General features: G+C 41.9%; 1 protein-coding gene across 2 annotated transcripts; it reads right to left on the minus strand.

The window, feature by feature from the left end:
* Positions 1 to 252: 252 nt before the first annotated feature.
* Positions 253 to 14,570, minus strand: LOC308101245 (uncharacterized protein). 2 transcript variants are annotated; one of them, XM_080450644.1, is made up of 6 exons: positions 14,337 to 14,570; positions 9,772 to 10,018; positions 6,101 to 6,328; positions 3,677 to 4,087; positions 2,358 to 2,727; positions 253 to 687 (listed from the first exon to the last, which is right to left on the minus strand). In XM_080450644.1, the coding sequence occupies exons 1-6, from the start codon at positions 14,424 to 14,426 to the stop codon at positions 342 to 344; spliced, it is 1,692 nt and encodes a 563-aa protein (XP_080306770.1). In that variant the 5' UTR covers positions 14,427 to 14,570; the 3' UTR covers positions 253 to 341. The 2 variants fall into 2 exon arrangements, with proteins under 2 accessions (XP_080306770.1, XP_080306769.1); XM_080450643.1 differs by having other exon boundaries at positions 6,101 to 6,331.
* Between the last annotated feature and the right edge of the window lie 4,691 nt (positions 14,571 to 19,261).

Raw genomic sequence — 19,261 nt, forward strand, 5'->3', positions numbered from 1 at the left:
GATTCTACAAATGTCTTCTAAATCCTAACAGGTTTCAGAAAAACGTATGTTTCTATATCAGTGGTTCTCAAACCGTTTCATGTGAACGACCCCCCAAATTATATGTATTTGGCCGCGGACCCCCATCTCAAAACGTGTTGTTCCAGGGACCCCCCCAGGAGCAAAGATTTGAGTTACAAATGTTCGCTTCAAAAATATATATATATTTAAAGATTCGCACAATTTGCAAAAAAAAATTTGAATAGCCAAAGAAATGACAAAATGACACAGATGTGTTCCCGGCCTTTAAAGGGTTAAAGACATTTAAAAAAAATTTAAAAAAGTTTTTAAAAAGTTTAAAATCAGTGAACGTTGCCGTACTCCCACTGTCTGCTGTGTGACCTCTGGTGGAACTTGAGCCCGCCGCAGTTGCGGAACGTCTTGCCGCACTGGCCGCACGCGTAGGGCTTCTCGCCCGTGTGGATGCGGAAGTGCCTCTTGAGCGCCCCCGAGTGGCGGAAGCGCTTGGTGCACACGGAGCAGGTGTAGGGCCGCTCCCCCGTGTGGATGCGGAGGTGCGTCTTCAGGTTCTCCATGCGGTTGAAGTCCCGGTTGCACACGGTGCAGCGGAACGGGCTGCAGCCCGGCGGGTACAGCGCCACCTTGGACCTCTGGGGGGCGCCGGCGCCGGCACCGGCGGCCTGGGGCCTGGAAACAACCCAATCGTACAACAGTTCATTGAACTGATCGATTTAAATGGATTATAGAAAGTAATCCATAATTGACTGAAGTTCATAAAATAATCGATTCACAATCGATCCTTATTTTGGACATTACAGGCAAAACTCTACAGACCGTATATTAAAGGTTCGATGACATTCATTTTAACTTTTTTTATTTTTTATGTTTTTTTGGGGGTTTTATGACCTCAATTACACCCAAAAAATCGGAACTTTGAACATTCAGTAGATTTTCTGTGGTCTGGGGTTTTCTGAATAATTAGGCTGAAAAGTAATCTGAGCTTGGCCCTTCGACAGTGAGGTCACAGTCGATTAATCCCGCCCACTCTCCTCCTCGCCCCTCCCCTCCCCTATCCTTTCCTTTGGGGGGGGCGGAGCAGAGGCGATGATTGACAGGCAAAATCCCTCACCAGCGACACCCGCAGGCAAAGATTTCTTTTTTCATTGCAGTTGAAAAGGCTTTAGAAATGTGAGACAAAAACACCTACAGTGAATCACTGGAGTGGAATTTTCAGTTAAAACTTTTTGTACACGTTTGAAGGACCAGGACAAAGACTCTGAATGTGGTGTAAACATGAATGTCATGATACCTTTAAGCCTATTTTTCAGCAATTTCAAATCCGTCATCTTTCTATATCGCGTGAATGTTGTGGTTGTGTATCTTGTCAATCAAATCATCACAAGGTAGCCACGCCCCTACTACAGCATAGCCTACTTTATCATCCATTTTAAAATAAATGGGACCATGATTTACCAAAACGCATATCATGGTGATTGAAAGAAGACTTTAAACTATAGCGACTGGAAGCATATAGTATTTATGACAATGTTTATGAAGGTAATCAAGTCTAAAGTTCAGCAAAAACCCATCCGCTTGAATGGAGAGAAATTATTTCTGACACCAGCAAGTACAGGCCATTCATAATGAACTGTCATTTCCTATATAGACACAATTTACAACTCAGAAGCTGACCCCTTGGATACGACGCGTTGTGAGCATGCATTGCAGACCCGTTATTTTCGCTATATTTCTGAGCTGTTGTTATAGTTTCACTGCTGACTACCCCAATATTACGATACAAAACTGAAACGCTAAACTAAAAATAAGACTTAAATAGCAAGCCCCCTTTAAAAAGAATCAAAACTAAACTGAAATTCAAAACAAAAAAGGCCAAGGTCCAAGACCAACATTGAAACCGCTACCCATTGATACCTGGAACGCATCTGTGTCACTTTAGATTTCTTTGGCTATTCAAAAATAGCAGATATACAAGCTCATAGCGCGGCACCGAGTGCCGCGCTATAAGCTTGTAGATCTGCTATTTTTGAAAAATCGAGGAAAAAACTTTTGGGTTTTTCTTTCAAAAAATTTTTAGGATTTAGAAGACATTTCTAGAATCTTCTCAGGTCTTAATGGGTTAAAAGAGCACTTACAGGTGGCTGCAGTTCGAAACTGGCCCCTGTAAAAGTCATAGCACCCCCACCCCCCCAGTTTTTGCAAACTGCTGATGAAGTATTCAATCAAAAAACTGGGATATAAGCCTCTGACATTTCTTGTGTTTTCTATCCTTGACATTTTTCTTTCTGTGAGGAACATGTAAGTCAACATAACATCGAATAAATCAAATCAATTCAAACCTTGCGGGCGTGGCTTGCTGTCGACCGGTCTGCTGGTTCTGGTGTTGTTGTTGTTGTTGTTGTTGTTGTTGTAGGGTCTGTTGACACTGTCCATAGTGTCTCCGCAGCAGGCTGGGGGCGTGGAAGGCCTGGCCACACAGCTTACACACGTGAAGGCTGCTCGCCGCCACGGCGGCCGCGGGGGGGTTGTTGTTGCGTCCGCCGCCGCTAGCCCTGACGTGGACGCCATACACCTGTGGCGGCGAGGAGGAAGAGGAGGAAGAGGAAGGAGCCATCTCCCCTGGAGGAGGGAGGAGGTGGGAGAACTCCCCTGACGAGGAGGAGGAGGAGAAGTCTGGAGCGTTGCTGCCCCCACTGAGCTGAGGGAGGTCTGCAATGAGAGGGAGAAAAAAACATAATATTATATTATTTTCATAAATTAATGGTCAACTGCATCAAACGGGTGTCACACAAATGTAGTGAAAACAGATCTACAAGCTCACAACGACTACGCTCCCCAAAGTGACAAAGTTTGGGTTTTGGAGGGGGAAACAGGGCAGAGCATTCACACATTGCGCCCTCTGTCTCTGGAATGCTCTCCCTCCAGCTGTTAGAGACGCTTTGGTCATGTTTTTATTTCATGCGTGTGCCCTAAGCAGAATATCTTTGTGTTAATATCTTGTTACCAAGTTTCTTCTGCCTGTTGCCATCCTATTCTTTCCACAATACGGAAGGAATGGTAGAAGTCACAATAATCGCAAGAGAGAGCCCCGCGGGTGCCTTCACGCTCCTACTGCATGAAAGCCTACATCATTGGTTCTCAAAGTGAGGGTCCGGGGACCCCCAGGGGTCCTTGTGGGGGGTTCCCGGGGGTCCCCAGCTAAATGTGTTAATATAGCATCACAATAATTTTAACCACTTTAACTTTTTATACTTTGGCCATTCAAAAATAGCAGATCTACAAGCTCATAGCGCTTGCACCGAGTGCCTCGCTACGAGCTTCTAGATCTGCTTTTTTTTTTTTTATCGTTAAAATGTGTGCAAATCTTTGAATAATATATTTTTAAAGCGAACATTTGTAACTCAAACCTTTGCTTCTGGGGGTCCGTGGAACAAAATATTTTGAGATGGGGGTCCGCAGCCAAATACATATAATTTTGGGGGCCCTTGACATGAAAAGGTTTGAGAACCACCTACATAATGCCGAAATGACACACACACACACACACACACCCCGACGCACATGATGCACCATGATTCAATATTTCAAGCAGGGTCTTATACATTGTCTGGTCTAATGGTGCCTTTTGTAAGTTAATTCAAACGCTCTTCTCACTGACCCAGAGCACAGCTGGGTCCAGGAACCACATGTTCTGGGTGTTGGTTGAGGTCCTGGAGGTTATTTTCCAGCATCTCTGGCTTCCACTCCTCCAGCATCTTGGACTGGACCAGAGACAGACTGTCTGGGCCGAAGTCCTCCACGTCGTCCATGTCTTCCATGGAGTCGAAGCAGCAGTCCGCGGCGGCCACGCCTTCCTTCGGCGTCTTCTCCTCCTTGATCCTGACCAGCTGGACGCTGCAGGCCCTGTCCTCGGTCCCTCTGGGACGGACGCTACAGGACCGCTCGTCCTCTGTCCCTCGGGGGGGGCGGGGCGGCGCGGCGATGTCGCCCGGCTGGAACGCTGCGTCTCGACACGACGGTGGTTTGACGCTCTCCGTCTTTCGAACCCCGGACGTCTGTTCCTGTGGTTCTGTGGAGGGGAGGGGACAACAGAACAGAACAGGGTCAGTGAATATCAAAAGTAAAAAGTACTAAAATGTTTGAAAATAGCAGATCTACAAGCTCACAACGCGCTGCGTGGCGTTATACATAGGCTGTTTTCAAATAGCCTATGTATAGAATCAGTGGTGGAAAAAGTAATCAAATTCTTTACTTAAGTAAAAGTACCAATACTGCAATATTAAAATACTCTGTTACAAGTAAAAGTCCAGAATTCAAAATTTACTTGAGTAAAAGTACAAAAGTATTGGCATCAAAATGTACTTAAAGTATCAAAAGTAAAAGTACTAAATATTTGAAAATAGCAGATCTACAAGCTCACAACGCGTCGCGATGCGACGCGTTGTGAGCTTGTAGATCGGCTATTTTCAAATAGCCTATGTATAAAATAGGGCTGAAGTGGTTAATGTATGTTTTATAATGTAATCATTTATATCTGCAAAGTAACTAGTAACTAAAGTTTTCAAATAATTGTAGTGGAGTAAAAGTACAATATTTGCCTCTGAGATGTAGTGGAGTAGAAGTAAAAGTACTGAAAATTGGAAATACTCCAGTAAAGTAAAAATACCTCAAAATTGTACTTAAGTACAGTACTTGAGTAAATGTACTTAGTTACTTTACACCACTGTATAGAATAGGGCTGAAGTGGTGAATGTAAGTTTTATAATATAATCATGTATATCTGCAAAGTAACTAGTAACTAAAGTTTTCTAATAATGGTAGTGGAGTAAAAAAAAGCACACTATTTGCCTCTGAGACGTAGTGGAGTAGAAGTAAAAGTACCGAACGTTTAAAATACTTCAGTAAAGTAAAAAATACCTCAAAATTGTACTTAATTACAGTACTTGAGTAAATGTACTTAGTTACTTTACACCAATGGGAAATTCAATACAAGGCATGTTGTTTGAACAGCTAGAGGCTAGGTTCATTGTTTACCCGGTATCCTATAGTTTCAATGTACAGATTATTATTTTGATAGTAGATAGAGCACCGAAGTCTGACATAATTCATACATCCAACCTGGGTCGCGTTTTTTTCCCCCCATTCTGAATTCCCATAGAAGTCTTAAATATCCCGTCAAATAAGAACTTTGTTCCAAAAATAAACAAATAATCCCGGTGGTTTGACTCTTATGGATATGAAGCATCAACTGACGGTGAGAAAACGATAATGTTACTTCCGCCGAATTAGTTAAATGTTCGCCAGAAACAGACTGAATCAAATATGAGTGACTGACTATCATAAACGATACAGAACCTCCTCCCTGACAAATATCGCAGAGACAGTTTGTTTATTTTTGGACCACAGTTCTTATATGAGACGATTCTAAGATGACCCAATGTTATTCTCCATAGAGACATTACTTTACGAACCAGGGGATGAACGAGTGACATCAGGACTTCTGTACTCTATAGTTTAGACTAGGCCTGCCCCCGACTAAGGATTTGTTTAGTCGAATCTAATTGGCGACTAATTGCCAATAGTCGACTGGCAGACTAATGCAATACCCAAAAAAAAAAAAAAAAAAAAAACTTTTTTTTTTTTTTGTGCATAATTCGACTGAGATTGGCAGTCGAATCAATCTGATTCGACTGCCAATCTCTCAGTCAAATCATGCAAAAAATATGTTATGCAATAGAGGAACATTCCATTTGGGCTGTAGGGGTGCTTAGTGTCTGATTTAACTATTGGTTTCTCCCAATAAACCATGATGTATATCCTATTTTTGGCAAACTAATTTTTTTTTTCTCGGCTAGATTCGACTAAGAGACACGCAGTCGACTCAGACCCCCCGCGACTAATTAGTCGACTATTCGACTATTCGAGGTCAGGCCTAGTTTAGACTGATGCTAGGTTCTTGGTTTATTACCTGGGATCCTAGTTTCTTTGAGGCACTACACTGTCTCTCTGCATTTGATGCGTGTGATCACCTCGCTTATTTTGAATACAATAAAATAAATACAAAAATGAAAGGCATCCATACCGTGGTCGTGATGAGCAGAGGAGATCTCCGGAGGATACTGCTGTGACAGAACCCTTCCGTCAGCACAGATCTCCCTGAACGTCCCGCCGTCTTCATCCTCCGAGCCCCCCGAGTCTGGGTCGGCCTGGGGTTCTGTCTTCAGGTCATGATGACCGTGTGCAGCATGGCCGATGGTCTCCTCCTGAGAGCTGGACGACACGTTCTGAAGCATTCTGCTGGACAGCAGCACTGCTGGGACATAATATACAGTATGGATCAAACATCAAACACCACCATGTTTCTGACCAAATACCTTGATTATCCCATGATTCAAACGAGGAACGCATCTGTGTCATTTTTAGATTTCTTTTGGCTATTAAAAAATAGCAGATCTACAAGCTCATAGCGCGGCACCGAGTGCCGCGCTATGAGCTTGTAGATCTGCTATTTTTGAAAAAATATTGAACATTTGCGCAAATATTTGAATATATATATTCTTTTAAGGGAACATTTTTTTACTCATATCTTTGCTTCTGGGGGTCCCATGTTAAGTTGCTAGTATATTATCAGTGGTTCTCAAACGTTTTCATGTCAAGGACCACCCAAAACGATGGGGGCCGCGGACCCCCCCGCATCTCAAAATATCGGTGCCGCGCTATGAGCTTGCATATCTGCTATTTTTGAACAGCCCAAAGAACTGTATGACACTGACACAGATGTGTTCCCGGTTTGAATGGGTTATGATAGTGACAATAAAAAACCTTTTTATCCTTGTGGTATAAGATGGACCTCATACTAGGCACATAAAACTACCATCAAATTCCATTCCAACTGAAGGTTGCGATATTAGCCGGTGATACCTTGTTGGCACAACCGCAACTTCCTACGCGAAGCACTATTACCGGTACCTGGTAAATTCAGCTCATATTCTTGCTAGAACCTAATACTCCCATAACACGACACAGTACAAGTACCAGGCATTTGTAATGCTACCTGAAGGTCATCTCTGTATGAACGTGAGGTCCTATCCGGTGTGGGGGTAACTACCCCAGCATTTTTACTGACATTTGGCTCTACATCTCAGGTTCTATCCCTGCATAAACCAGGCATCTCAATTAGGCTACGAACCTAAGTTGATGCCGGAACCGCATTGCGAGTCCGCTACCATGCATGCCTGGCGTTACACGCTCCGCGTTCCACGCCCTAGCGCTCTTTCTAAAGAGCTCACATCATTTTTTTTGGTTTATCATTCACCTTACGACATAAAGCCGACACGCACCATAAGAGAGCTCATACATGGTCCGATGGAAACCCGAGGAATATTTCATTCGAGAATCGAAGACATATCATCTTTTAATAGCATAATTGATTGCAAGAGCATAATGATATGGTGAGTATCCCCCTTTTCTCTAAGAAACCGGCTTTTTTTCGGTAAACCCCCCCCTACCCCCCCACAAATCTAATTGTCCTTATGGCTCCTGCAAACCCCCGGGAACAGGAAAGGACCTAAATATGTCAAATCTAGCACCGATAAAAAGACAAGTCTGAGTTAGAGTTTGAATTGGGGTTAAGATCTCGCTACACGACAGAGACCTTTTCTTATTTGGTTTGTGTCATTCAAAATATATAATTTATATAACACTATCTGAGTAAGCTTTTGTTAAAGTCAAATCTTAAAAAGGATAAATTAAAGGGTGTCAGTGTCCACTGAGAACGCTGTTTGAGCTGAGGAGTTGCTCAAATGTCCTGATCCATGTTATTTATCAGCACAAATCGCTTTGCTGAAATATAACCCATTCAATCCAGGAACACATCTGTGTCATTTTAGATTTCTTTGGCTATTCAAAAAATAGCAGATCTACGAGCTCATAGCTGCTATTTTTGAAAAACAAATCGTAAAAATGTTTGCAAATCTGAATATATATATATATATATACCGGTATATATAATTGTAACTCAAATATTTGCTTCTGGGGGTCCCTGGAACTATTTTGAGATAGGGGTCCACGGCCAAATACATATCATTTTGGGTGGTCCTTGACATGAAAAAGTTTGAGAACCGTTGATATTATAGCAACATAACTTTAAATAAAAACTGCTAGGATTTAGAAGACATTTGTAGAATCCCCCCCAGAAGCAAAGACTTGAGTTCAAAATGTTCGCTTTAAAAAAATATATACATATATAGTCAAAGAAATTGAAGAAATGTAGTAATGTAAATATAGTAGATCTACAAGGTCTGAGCTTGTAGATCTGCATTTTTTTGAATAGCCAAAGTATAAAATAATGGTTAAAGTGGTTACACGGATGTGTTCGACGTCGGGTCGTAAATCACCGGCTCGTCAGACACAGCCTGAACTTCCCTGAAGCAGGGGTTGACACTAATGCCTGCCCGCCTGCCCGCGGCAGGTAAATAAAATGGTCGGGTAGGTGAAGTTTGCTATCGGGTTGCCCGACCGGCAGGTGCACATTTTGAGTGGGGATGCAACGAGATGTACAACGAGAAAAATATAAATAAGTGTGAACCCATAGTCATATTCATAGCTATTTACAGGATATTTGCCATAAATATTGAGGTATGACACTTGTTATCGTGCAGCCCCAGAATTCGCAAGTAGAAAGTAAAAAATAAGTGTTAAATTGAATGGTAATTAAAATATTTTGCTTTTCGGGCAAGTGGGCAAGACCTGTGGGCAAGTAGAACATGACCTGTACTTGCCCGACGGGCAAGTGCCTCTGAGACCTTAGTGTCAACCCCTGCTTGAAGGATCAAAAAGTTTAACTATTGTCAGCTAGAAGCGTCCAGGGCGCTGCGGGTCAAAGATCACGGCCCGACGGGAGCGCTGAAGCGCGACGCTTGGCCACTGGGACGAGGAGCGTTTGCACCAGCTCGTCTTTACCACAGAAATACATGGCACTGTGCCAGCTCAAAAAAAGGCGTTTTCTGTGGATACGAACCCTTAATACACTATACGCATAAAACAACCATACCCAATTATAAATAATGCCATTACAGTATCCTGCTCTATGCATAAACACAACAATACCAATGTTGATTTTGACAGCTTATTTTGATTTGGTTTTAGTCATATTCTATTAGTTTTAGTCATATTTTAGACATCTGAAATGATTTAGTGTTAGTCTAGTTTTAGTCGGCTAAATATCATAAGATTATAGTCGACTAAATCTACAGTTAATTTAATCGACTAAAATGTATATGTTGGCGGTGCTTTGATGGTGTCGTAATGACTGATTTTACACTTGGTTGCATGCTGAAAATAGCCGATCTACAAGCTCACAACGCGTCGCAGTTGTGAGCTTGTAGATCTACTATTTTCAGAGCGCAACGCCGGAGCGCAACGCCGGAGCGCAACCAAACATAACATGACTTGTCTTTTAGTTCTACTGGATCTCCTCTCCACTAGATCCCTCACTAACATTTCAGTCTAGTTTTTATTTGTTGACGAAATTGTCAATATATTTAGTCTTAGTTTTCGTCATCGTAGCTTAGTTTTTTATTTCGTTTTTATGTCGTTTTCGTCAGTGATAAAAGGTAGTCGACCAACATTTTTCGTCATAGTTATAGTCGACGAAATCAACACTGAACCACACCCAATCATAACGCCATAAATACAGTATCCTACACCATGCATAAACACTCTGCTCCAGGATGATACGGCTGGAGGTCTTACCGGGTTGTGGACCACCAGAAGGACCTCCTGCGGTAGGAGGAGTCACAGCGCCCTCTCCTCCTCCTCCTCCTCCTCCTCCTCCTCCTCCCATGTACCCTCTGAGGAGCTCCAGCTGCTCCTCGGCCTCCTGGAGCCTCTGCTTGAGGCTGTCGTTCTCCTGCAGCGTGTCGTGGACCTGGCCCCTCAGGTCCCCCATCTTATGGGCCAGCAGCTTGGTCACCTCCAGCACCGTGATCTCTACCGCCACCTAGAGGGACAATGTAGTCAGGTTCACTATGTATTTTTGTTCAAAATGTTTGGAGATTAGTAAAACTATACATTTTTGGAATCTTCAGAGCATGGGGAATCCAAAAAAATCTATGTTGCCATTTGCACAGACACCTGCAAAGCCACCATTCCGGACGTTCAAAATGGCCGACATAAAATACATAATTTGTGCTATCTTGGCTTCTACTTAACTTAATTAAACATGCTAATCCTATGTTTTCTGTGTCAAGGAATCAAATGAATACCAAATAAATTGTGCTCAAGATCTGACAGTGGCGCCCCCATTTGGTGGCCTGGAAAATAATGATAATAATGTGCTCCAAGTATCTGATATATCATACTATTCATTTAAATAATAATGTATATATTTTTCTTGGTAGTTAATGTGAAATATAAATATTGTAAATATTATAAATATATATATATATATATATATATATATATATATATATATATATATATTAGGTGTTCTGAACTTTCAGGGCATAACTCATGATGGATGAAAGTCATGACAAGAACTGTTGACTGGAAACTATGCATCTTCTGTCAGAATAATATAATAGATTACATTACATTAGACCAGTGGTTTCTCAAAAGATCTTCATGTCAAGGACCCCCCATATTAATTATGTATGAGGCCCACGGACAACAGTGGTTCTCAACCTTTTCAGGCCGAGACCCCCCGCCAAAATAATCATATTTGCACCGGGGATCCCCATTTTGTTTGACTCCGTTCCACAGAAAAAATAATGTGAAAATAGCAGATCTACAAGTCTCTTTCTTATATCATTTGACAATTTGACCGATGTTTTATATTATAGTTTGTTGATTACTTTTGATGCAGTGATGGTCTCTTTCTTTTCTTTGACCCTGGGGGTCCCAACCCACAGGTTGAGAAGCTCAATGATCGAAAAAAAACATTGTGCGCAAGGGACCTCCAGAAGCAAGGATTCTAGTTAAAAATGTTCGCTTTAAAAAAGATATAGAAAATATATATAATATATATGTTACAGGTAAATTGGCATTCTAGGTAAATTGGAAAAGGGGCGCTTCTTTTCACCGCCCCCCAGGCAATTCTGTAGAACCAACGCTAGAGGGCAATGAATGCACACTGAATCCACACGCATGCACATGCGTGTGCGCACATGTACACGCATGTGTGCGCACGCGTGTGCGTGTGTGCATGCGCACACATGCACACGCACACATGTGTGTCGTCGTGGACACTGGATAGTAACCATAGACTGTATGATAGTAACCCATAAAAAGATCTATTCTCCCCCTATCGGTTCACAACTCGGACGGCGCTGATTCGACTCAGCAGACCTTCGGCCGGTCGGCGCGGGCACTCGTGCATGGAGGCGCCTCCTCGGCCTCAAGCTCTGCTGAGTCGGCGAGCGCCTCCGTCATGGACAATAACTATTATCACGTGCGGTCCGCGTCGCATCAAAGCCCCACATCGCGCCTCCTCCTCCTCCAGCCGCCTCGTATCAAAGCCCCCCTTCGCGCCTCCTCCTTCTCGCGCCGCCTCGTATCAAAGCCCCGCATCGCACCTCCTTCTCCTCCTCCTTCTCCTCACGAGCCTCGCGTAAAAAACCCTGTCTCGAAAAGCCCTGCATCGCAGCCCCGCCCCACGCCTAAAAACAAGCGCTCCCCTTCCAATTTACCTGGAATGCCAATTTACCTGTGACATATATATACACATACATATTCAAAGATTTGCACAAATATTCATGATATTCATAGTCTTCCCTAAAGGAACCTGGGTGTCACCTTCGATTTAGAATGTGTTTTTGAAATCTTTTTGAAAACAGCCAATAGTGCTCATTTCATTTGGTCTACTCTAGTCTAGTCTCACTTCTTTTGGGCTTGTTTTCATAGACCTGGTTGCTGGTTATTTCGCACCCCGAGCTGGAATCGAACCCCGGTCTCCAGCTCGGCAGACTGGCAGGTAACGAGCAACGCCAGGAGAGCTGGCTCCCTTGGAGGAGCGAGTTACAACCGGGTCTTTAGAGGGGTCACTACACACTATCAACAAAGCAGTAACAGCAGCATCCTGCACTATGCATACACCAGCACAATCAATCAATCAATCAATCAATCACCACAATTGAGGTTCAGAGGTCTGCATAACTCTTGTTGTGTACAAAGGGATTTGTAGCACACAATAAACGTGCACAGCACACATTGACAAATTAAGTGATTCTTGAAGTCATATAATATGTGAACACACTTGTTCTTTCACAGCTTGATTACAATCAGATAATATGGTCGAATGCCACAAAGAAAGACTTAAGCAAATTCCAATTAGTACAAGGCAGCACGGCTTGCTAAATGTCCATTTAGAACTAACCTCAACACCATGCACTTCCATTTAGAAAAGTTAAAGACAAAATAACTTTTAACTTGGAAGGTGTTACAATCCAAAACCCCATAATGTCAGTACAGTCAGCTGAAACCCAATTTAGAGTCATATACAATATACATATGATATGCCACCAGACAGGCAACACAAGGCCAGTTTCCACTTCCCAAGGCAAACACATCATTTGAAGCCACAGTAGAATACAGTAGAAAAGGAAACATGGCATTCTTTGTCACTGTTAATAATCAAACTGACACAGAAATCACTATTCAAAAGGATGATAAAGAAACACCTGGGGAAATATTTGTTGTAGGATGTTCTAGATTGTTTTTAATGCATTTTAATTACTCTTATATGTGTTCTTAAATATATTTTGGATATGGACTGGATGAGCTTAATGTACTTTTTCTTTATGTTTTAGCTGTGCCTCTTTAGGGCACAGCTAATGGGGATCCTAACAAATAAACAAAACGAGTAGTAATAGTCTCATTAGCCCTAGAATGTCTGTGATCTTACATACATTTCAAGTATTCCAAATACACAGTCATAGATCGCTCTCGGAGCCCCACTGTGTAGTGGCGATCTGCGCGGCCATAAATGTGCTCTAAACTCCGTCTGTACTCACCCAATAATTAATTCCTAAGAGTTGGAGTCATATTTTGTCCTCTAGTTTCATATCCATTTGAAAGTTCTGCCAGAAAACGTGTGTTTAGTCAAATATCTCCACTTTTTCACGAGTTGCACACGGACGACTTTCTGTAGGGAGCTAGGGGGGGCGACTTGAGTGATGGACCGAATGTACCCAAACGGTCCTTAATTATTGGGTGAGTACAGACGGAGTTTAGAGCACATTTATGGCCGCGCAGATCGCCACTACACAGTGGGGCTCCGAGAGCGATCTATGACTGTGTATTTGGAATACTTGAAATGTATGTAAGATCACAGACATTCTAGGGCTATAGTCTCATATACTACCTGGATGAAAATATCTGAGTACTTCTTCCACCACTGGTAACATAGTCATGTTATATTTACCTGGAAGGCTGTTACACACTGTAACAGTGGTGTAAAGTAACTAAGTACATTTACTCAAGTACTGTACTTAAGTACAATGTTGTAGATCTGCTATTTTCAAAAATATTTTTAGACACTTTATACATTTGAAAACTTGTGAAATGGGACAGTCTACATAATGACAACTTTCTACTTTGGTACTTTAAGTACATTTTTGATACCAATACTTTTGTACTTTTACTCAAGCAAATTTAGAATAGCTGACTTTAACTATATTTCTACATTGCAGTATTGATACGTTCACTTCAGTAAAACATGCGAGAACTTTTCCCACCACTGTATTTATTAGTATAAAGGTTAGAGACACTGTAATAACCAGTGGTGTAAAGTAACTAAGTACATTTACTTAAGTACTGTACTTAAGTACAATTCTGAGGTATTTGTACTTTACTTGAGTATTTCCAATTTCCAATACTTTTACCTCTACTCCACTACATTTCAGAGGCAAATATTGTACTTTTACTCCACTACCTTTATTTGAAAACTTTAGTTACTAGTTACTTTTCAGATATAAATTATGATATAATGAAACATACATTAACCACTTTAGCCCTATTTTATACCTAGGCTATTTGAAAATAGCAGATCTACAAGCTCTCAACGCGTCGCATCGCGACGCGTTGTGAGCTTGTAGATCGGCTATTTTCAAATATTTAGTACTTTTACTTTTGGTACTTTAAGTACATTTTTATGCCAATACTTTTGTACTTTTACTCAAGTATTTTTTTGATTCTGGACTTTTACTTGTAACAGAGTATTTTTATATTGCAGTATTGGTACTTTTACTTAAGTAAAGAATTTGAGTACTTTTTCCACCACTGGTAATAACATATAAAGTAATCTAGTATATTTACTGTACCTGGAAGGCTCCATGGATGGTAGACAGCAGCTCCTCCTGAAAGGACACCGACACAGAGGGACTGCAGGGCGGCTTGCTGCTCGTCTTCATGCCGCCGACACCTCCACACACATCAGATCAGTACAAACACTGCTTTAATGGAGGTTTAACACACATTAAAAGGGTTTAAAACACATCACTGGACCTCTGTCTGATGATGATGATGATCCGCCATTGTTGTTCCTTTCTGTGTACTGTTGCTGTTCTTCTACTGACTGACTGAATCTTACATGATTTCCTCACGTGCGCCACCTGCTGCTGTGGAGGATGTATAAGCGTAGCTAGCTGTAGTATACAACCCTCGTAGACGTATTTATGATTCTGACGTTTTCAATCTAACTTTCTGCACTATGCCCCGTAGACACTCCAAACATTGTACAAAATGAAAATAAATGCACTTACCGCCGAGCTCCAAATGTTAACTGGGTCTACGGGGTAGTAGTGTAATGTAATAATCCATATCTTTCAATAAAGAAGTGTTTTAATGCCGTCTGTGGCCGAACGCCATTTTTTCACCCTCGTTTACTTCCTGTTTACATTTAGTGTAATTCCGGTTTCACCGGATGCGCCCCCTCACTTCCCGTCACTACCGCCCATTGGGAACTTCCGACAGAATCGGCCACAGACGGCATTAAAACACTTCTTTATTGAAAGATATAGATTATTACATTACACTACTACCCCGTAGACCCAGTTAACATTTGGGGCTCGGCGGTAAGCGCCTTTATTTTCATTTTGTACAATGTTTGGAGTGTCTACGGGGCATAGTGCAGAAAGTCCAGGTCACTATGAGAAGTGCACCCTACAACTCTCGTAGATTGAAAACGTCAGAATCATAAATACGTCTACGAGGGTTGTATACTACAGCTAAAGCGTAGCCATGGTTCACGTGACGTTCGTCTGTCACGAGCGTCATGGCGCAACTTGTTCCTGGTTTTTGGCACTTTCTTCTTTTACAACCCGTACATCTACATGAACGTTCACATTTCAAATGTAAAGTACTAACCCCTTGGCCATGGATGTAACAAGTTGAAACGCCGGGTGGGTCTTAGAATATGAACAATGAAAAGGCATTTTAATTATCGGTGGACATTTTCTTAAAATGTCCTTTATTATGCTTCAACAACGCGACCCTATCGGTTGGGAGGTGTACTGCACGCTGATACATTATAACACTATGAGGAAATGGCCTTTAAGCCGTATTAAAATGCTTTTTATTGAACAATACGGAAAATACGGTTACTTAAACCCGGGCGTTTCAACTTTTTACATCTGTGGCCGTAGGGTCAGCACTTTATATTTGAAATTTGAACGTCCATGATGTAGATGTACGGGTTTAAAAAGGAGACATTTCTAACAAGTTGTTGCGCCATGGGCCATGGGCTTTCCGCAGCACCCGTGGGAAGCCTGCTTTCTACTGCGAATCAACCAGTGTGATCCGGTTTAGAGCCCGCCTTCTGTATCCGAGTCATTTGCATGCACACATACATGCAAGAAACGTTTCCGTATCCGGTATTAGACCCAGACCAGATCAACAACTTGCAAAGCAACTTGATCCCACTCATCCCAGACCCGTATAGGACATTGGTTCTCAAAGTGGGGTCCGGGGACCACCAGGGGTACTTGAGGGGGTTCCAGGGGGGTCCACAGCTAAATGATGGATAGAACCAAATGGACCCTTATGGGTCTGTAACTCGGGTCCAGTTGGTTCCATTTGTACACTCCCAGAGTTACATTAACATTGATTTTACAATATAAATTGGGGTCCCAGAGATATAAATGCCATTAAATGGGGGTCCGTTGTCCTAATGCATGTCAAACTGGGGGTCCTTGAAATTAAAATGGTTGAGAATCACTGCCAGAGCCATACAAATCTTCTCTTATGGTCCCTTGGCATATCTTTTCAAATGGGGGTCCGCAGGCTAATAAGTGTCTGTTTGGGGGTCCTTGACATGAACAAGTTTGAGAACCACGTCTAGGATAAGCGAGGTGGGCAGTTTTGGGCAGCTATAAACCAGACCTGGCTAAACTATTGATTTATTTATAGACCTAAACATTTCTTTTATTTTCAAAAGATTTGTATACATTTGAAACCTTGAAATGGAACATTCTGCATAATGAGTACTTTCTACTTTTAAGTACATTTTTATACCATTACTTTTGTATTTTACTCAAGTAAATTTTGAATTTCTGACTTTTACTTGTGATTGAGTATTTCTGTATTGCAGTATTGCTATTTTCAAAGTACAAAAAAAAATAGTACTTTTTCCCTCTGCCTGGGAGACAGTGAGTCCTTGGGCAGAGGCCTAGCTAGTAGTGGTCTTATTAGTTTGTTTTGAAAGGTCTGTAGTTCAGATGTTAGTGACATTGAGATGTTAGTGTACCATGAGGTGTAAGCATAGTCTAAATGACATTGAATGAGTCCTCAACGCACTCTTTTCTTTGTTGATAAAACAGGAGAGCTGCGTGCAGTACTCCTTGTTCACCAGCAGGTGTCCCACCTGACACACTGTACAGTTCTCAATGCAAAACTAGGGAGAGCACCTCCTGCACATTGGTGGAAAGTAACTAGGTACATTTACTCAAGTAGTGTACTTAAGAACAATTTTAAGGTACTTTTACTTTACTGGAGCATTTCCAATTTTATATACTTTTACTTCTACGCCATTGCATCTCAGAGGCAAATATACTACTTTTACTCCACTACAATTATTTGAAAACTTTATTCATTTATTATTTTTGCAAATATAAATTATTATATTATAAAACATACATTAACCACTTCAGCCTTATTTTATACATAGGCCATTTGAAAATAGCAGATCTACAAGCTCGCGATGCGACGTGTTGTGAGCTTGTAGATCTGCTATTTTCAAACATTTTAGTACTTTTACTTTTGGCACTTTAAGCATATTTTTATGCCAATACTTTTGTACTTTTACTCAAGTAACATTTTGAACACAGGCCTTTTGCTTGTAACAGAGTATGTCTACATTGCACTATTGATACTTTTACTTAAGTAAAAACATTTGAGTACTTTTCCCACCACTGATACAGTTTCATCCACTACCATATCAACACAGATCACAATCAAAAGCAGCCCCGTGAAGATTTTCTGTCATTTTATTTATTGAACTTAAAAGACATTGACATTAAAATGTTAGAGTCAGTGTTCCAGAATACAATCTTCTCAGTAGCAACAATCCAAACCCATCATCATCACCATCATCATCATCATCATCATCATCTTCATCATCTCCCACCACAGTAAATGCTCTTCAACAGTGTTTCACAGTCGTGCACAGTGTAGTATAATATAGTGGTTTTAATAGCTGGGATAGAGAACTCAAACAGTAGCCTGGTATGTGATTAAAGTCTACAGCGTACAGACAGGCTTCAGAATGATCTTATAAACATGTATTATGTAAAGGTCAGTAAGGCAAATGGAGTCGTCTAGGCTTCGTTCAGACTGCAGCCCAATCACATTCCTCTAATTTGATCTTGTGATAAAGCAGGTTTCAGTGTCTGAGTGTCTTTGCAAATCACATTTGAATCGGATTTGAAACCATTGGTTCTCCAAGTTGGGGTTTGGAGACCCCCAAGGGTCCTTGGGGGTCCTGGGGGTCCCAGCAAAATTAGTTACTATAGCGGTCATTTCAACTATATGTTATGCTTTGGCTATTCAAAAAAGATAGCAGATATACAAGCTCGTAGCATTCAAAAATAGCTTTAAAAAAAAGCTTCAAAAAGCTCATATAGCCCTTGAATATCTGCTATTTTTGGAAAGTCGTATACATTTTTACAAATCTGAGAATATATATATATATATATATATATTTTTTTTTAAAGTAAACATTTGTAACTCAAATCTTTGCTTCTAGAGGTCCCAGGCACTAACATATTTTTTAGATGATGGCGGTCCGCAGCCAAATACATATCACTTTGGGGGGGGGGGGGGGGGGTCGGTGACATGAAAACGTTTGAGAAATCACCATTTTAAACCACCTAAGAATGTGGTTCATAATTCTCGGAATGTTGTTTTTGCTGTTCAGACTTGATAAAAAAAAAAAATCTGACTCCAGTCTGGATAGACCAGACACCAGGTTTTGGGGGGATAGACCAGACACCAGGTTTTGGGGGGATAGACCAGACACCAGGTTTTGGGGGGATAGACCAGACACCAGGTTTAGGGGGGATAGACCAGACACCAGGTTTAGGGGGATAGACCAGACACCAGGTTTAGGGGGGATAGACCAGACACCAGGTTTAGGGGGGATAGACCAGACACCAGGTTTAGGGGGGATAGACCAGACACCAGGTTTTGGGGGGATAGACCACAGACCAGACACCAGGTTTAGGGGGGATAGACCAGACACCAGGTTTTGGGGGGATAGACCAGACACCAGGTTTAGGGGGGATAGACCAGACACCAGGTTTAGGGGGGATAGACCAGACACCAGGTTTAGGGGGGATAGACCAGACACCAGGTTTAGGGGGGATAGACCAGACACCAGGTTTTGGGGGGATAGACCAGACACCAGGTTTTGGGGGGATAGACCAGACACCAGGTTTAGGGGGGATAGACCAGACACCAGGTTTAGGGGGGATAGACCAGACACCAGGTTTTGGGGGGATAGACCAGACACCAGGTTTTGGGGGGATAGACCAGACACCAGGTTTAGGGGAGCTGCTAGTCTGAACAGAAGCCTTAACAGAGAGAGGTATCAGGTATTGTGAGCGTGGAGAGAGGAGAAGAGAAGAGGGTCTTTCTTTAACATTGTGATCACAGGAACAAAGCACAGTACAGGTCAACGGTTCCCAACCCATGTTCTGGATCAGGGCTGACTTTGTAAATCTCTTAAAAAGCGTTCCCACCGGCCCACCCA

This window comes from Gymnoscopelus braueri, assembly GCF_963280865.1.
Source record: "Gymnoscopelus braueri genome assembly, chromosome: 15".
Classification (NCBI taxonomy): domain Eukaryota; kingdom Metazoa; phylum Chordata; class Actinopteri; order Myctophiformes; family Myctophidae; genus Gymnoscopelus; species Gymnoscopelus braueri.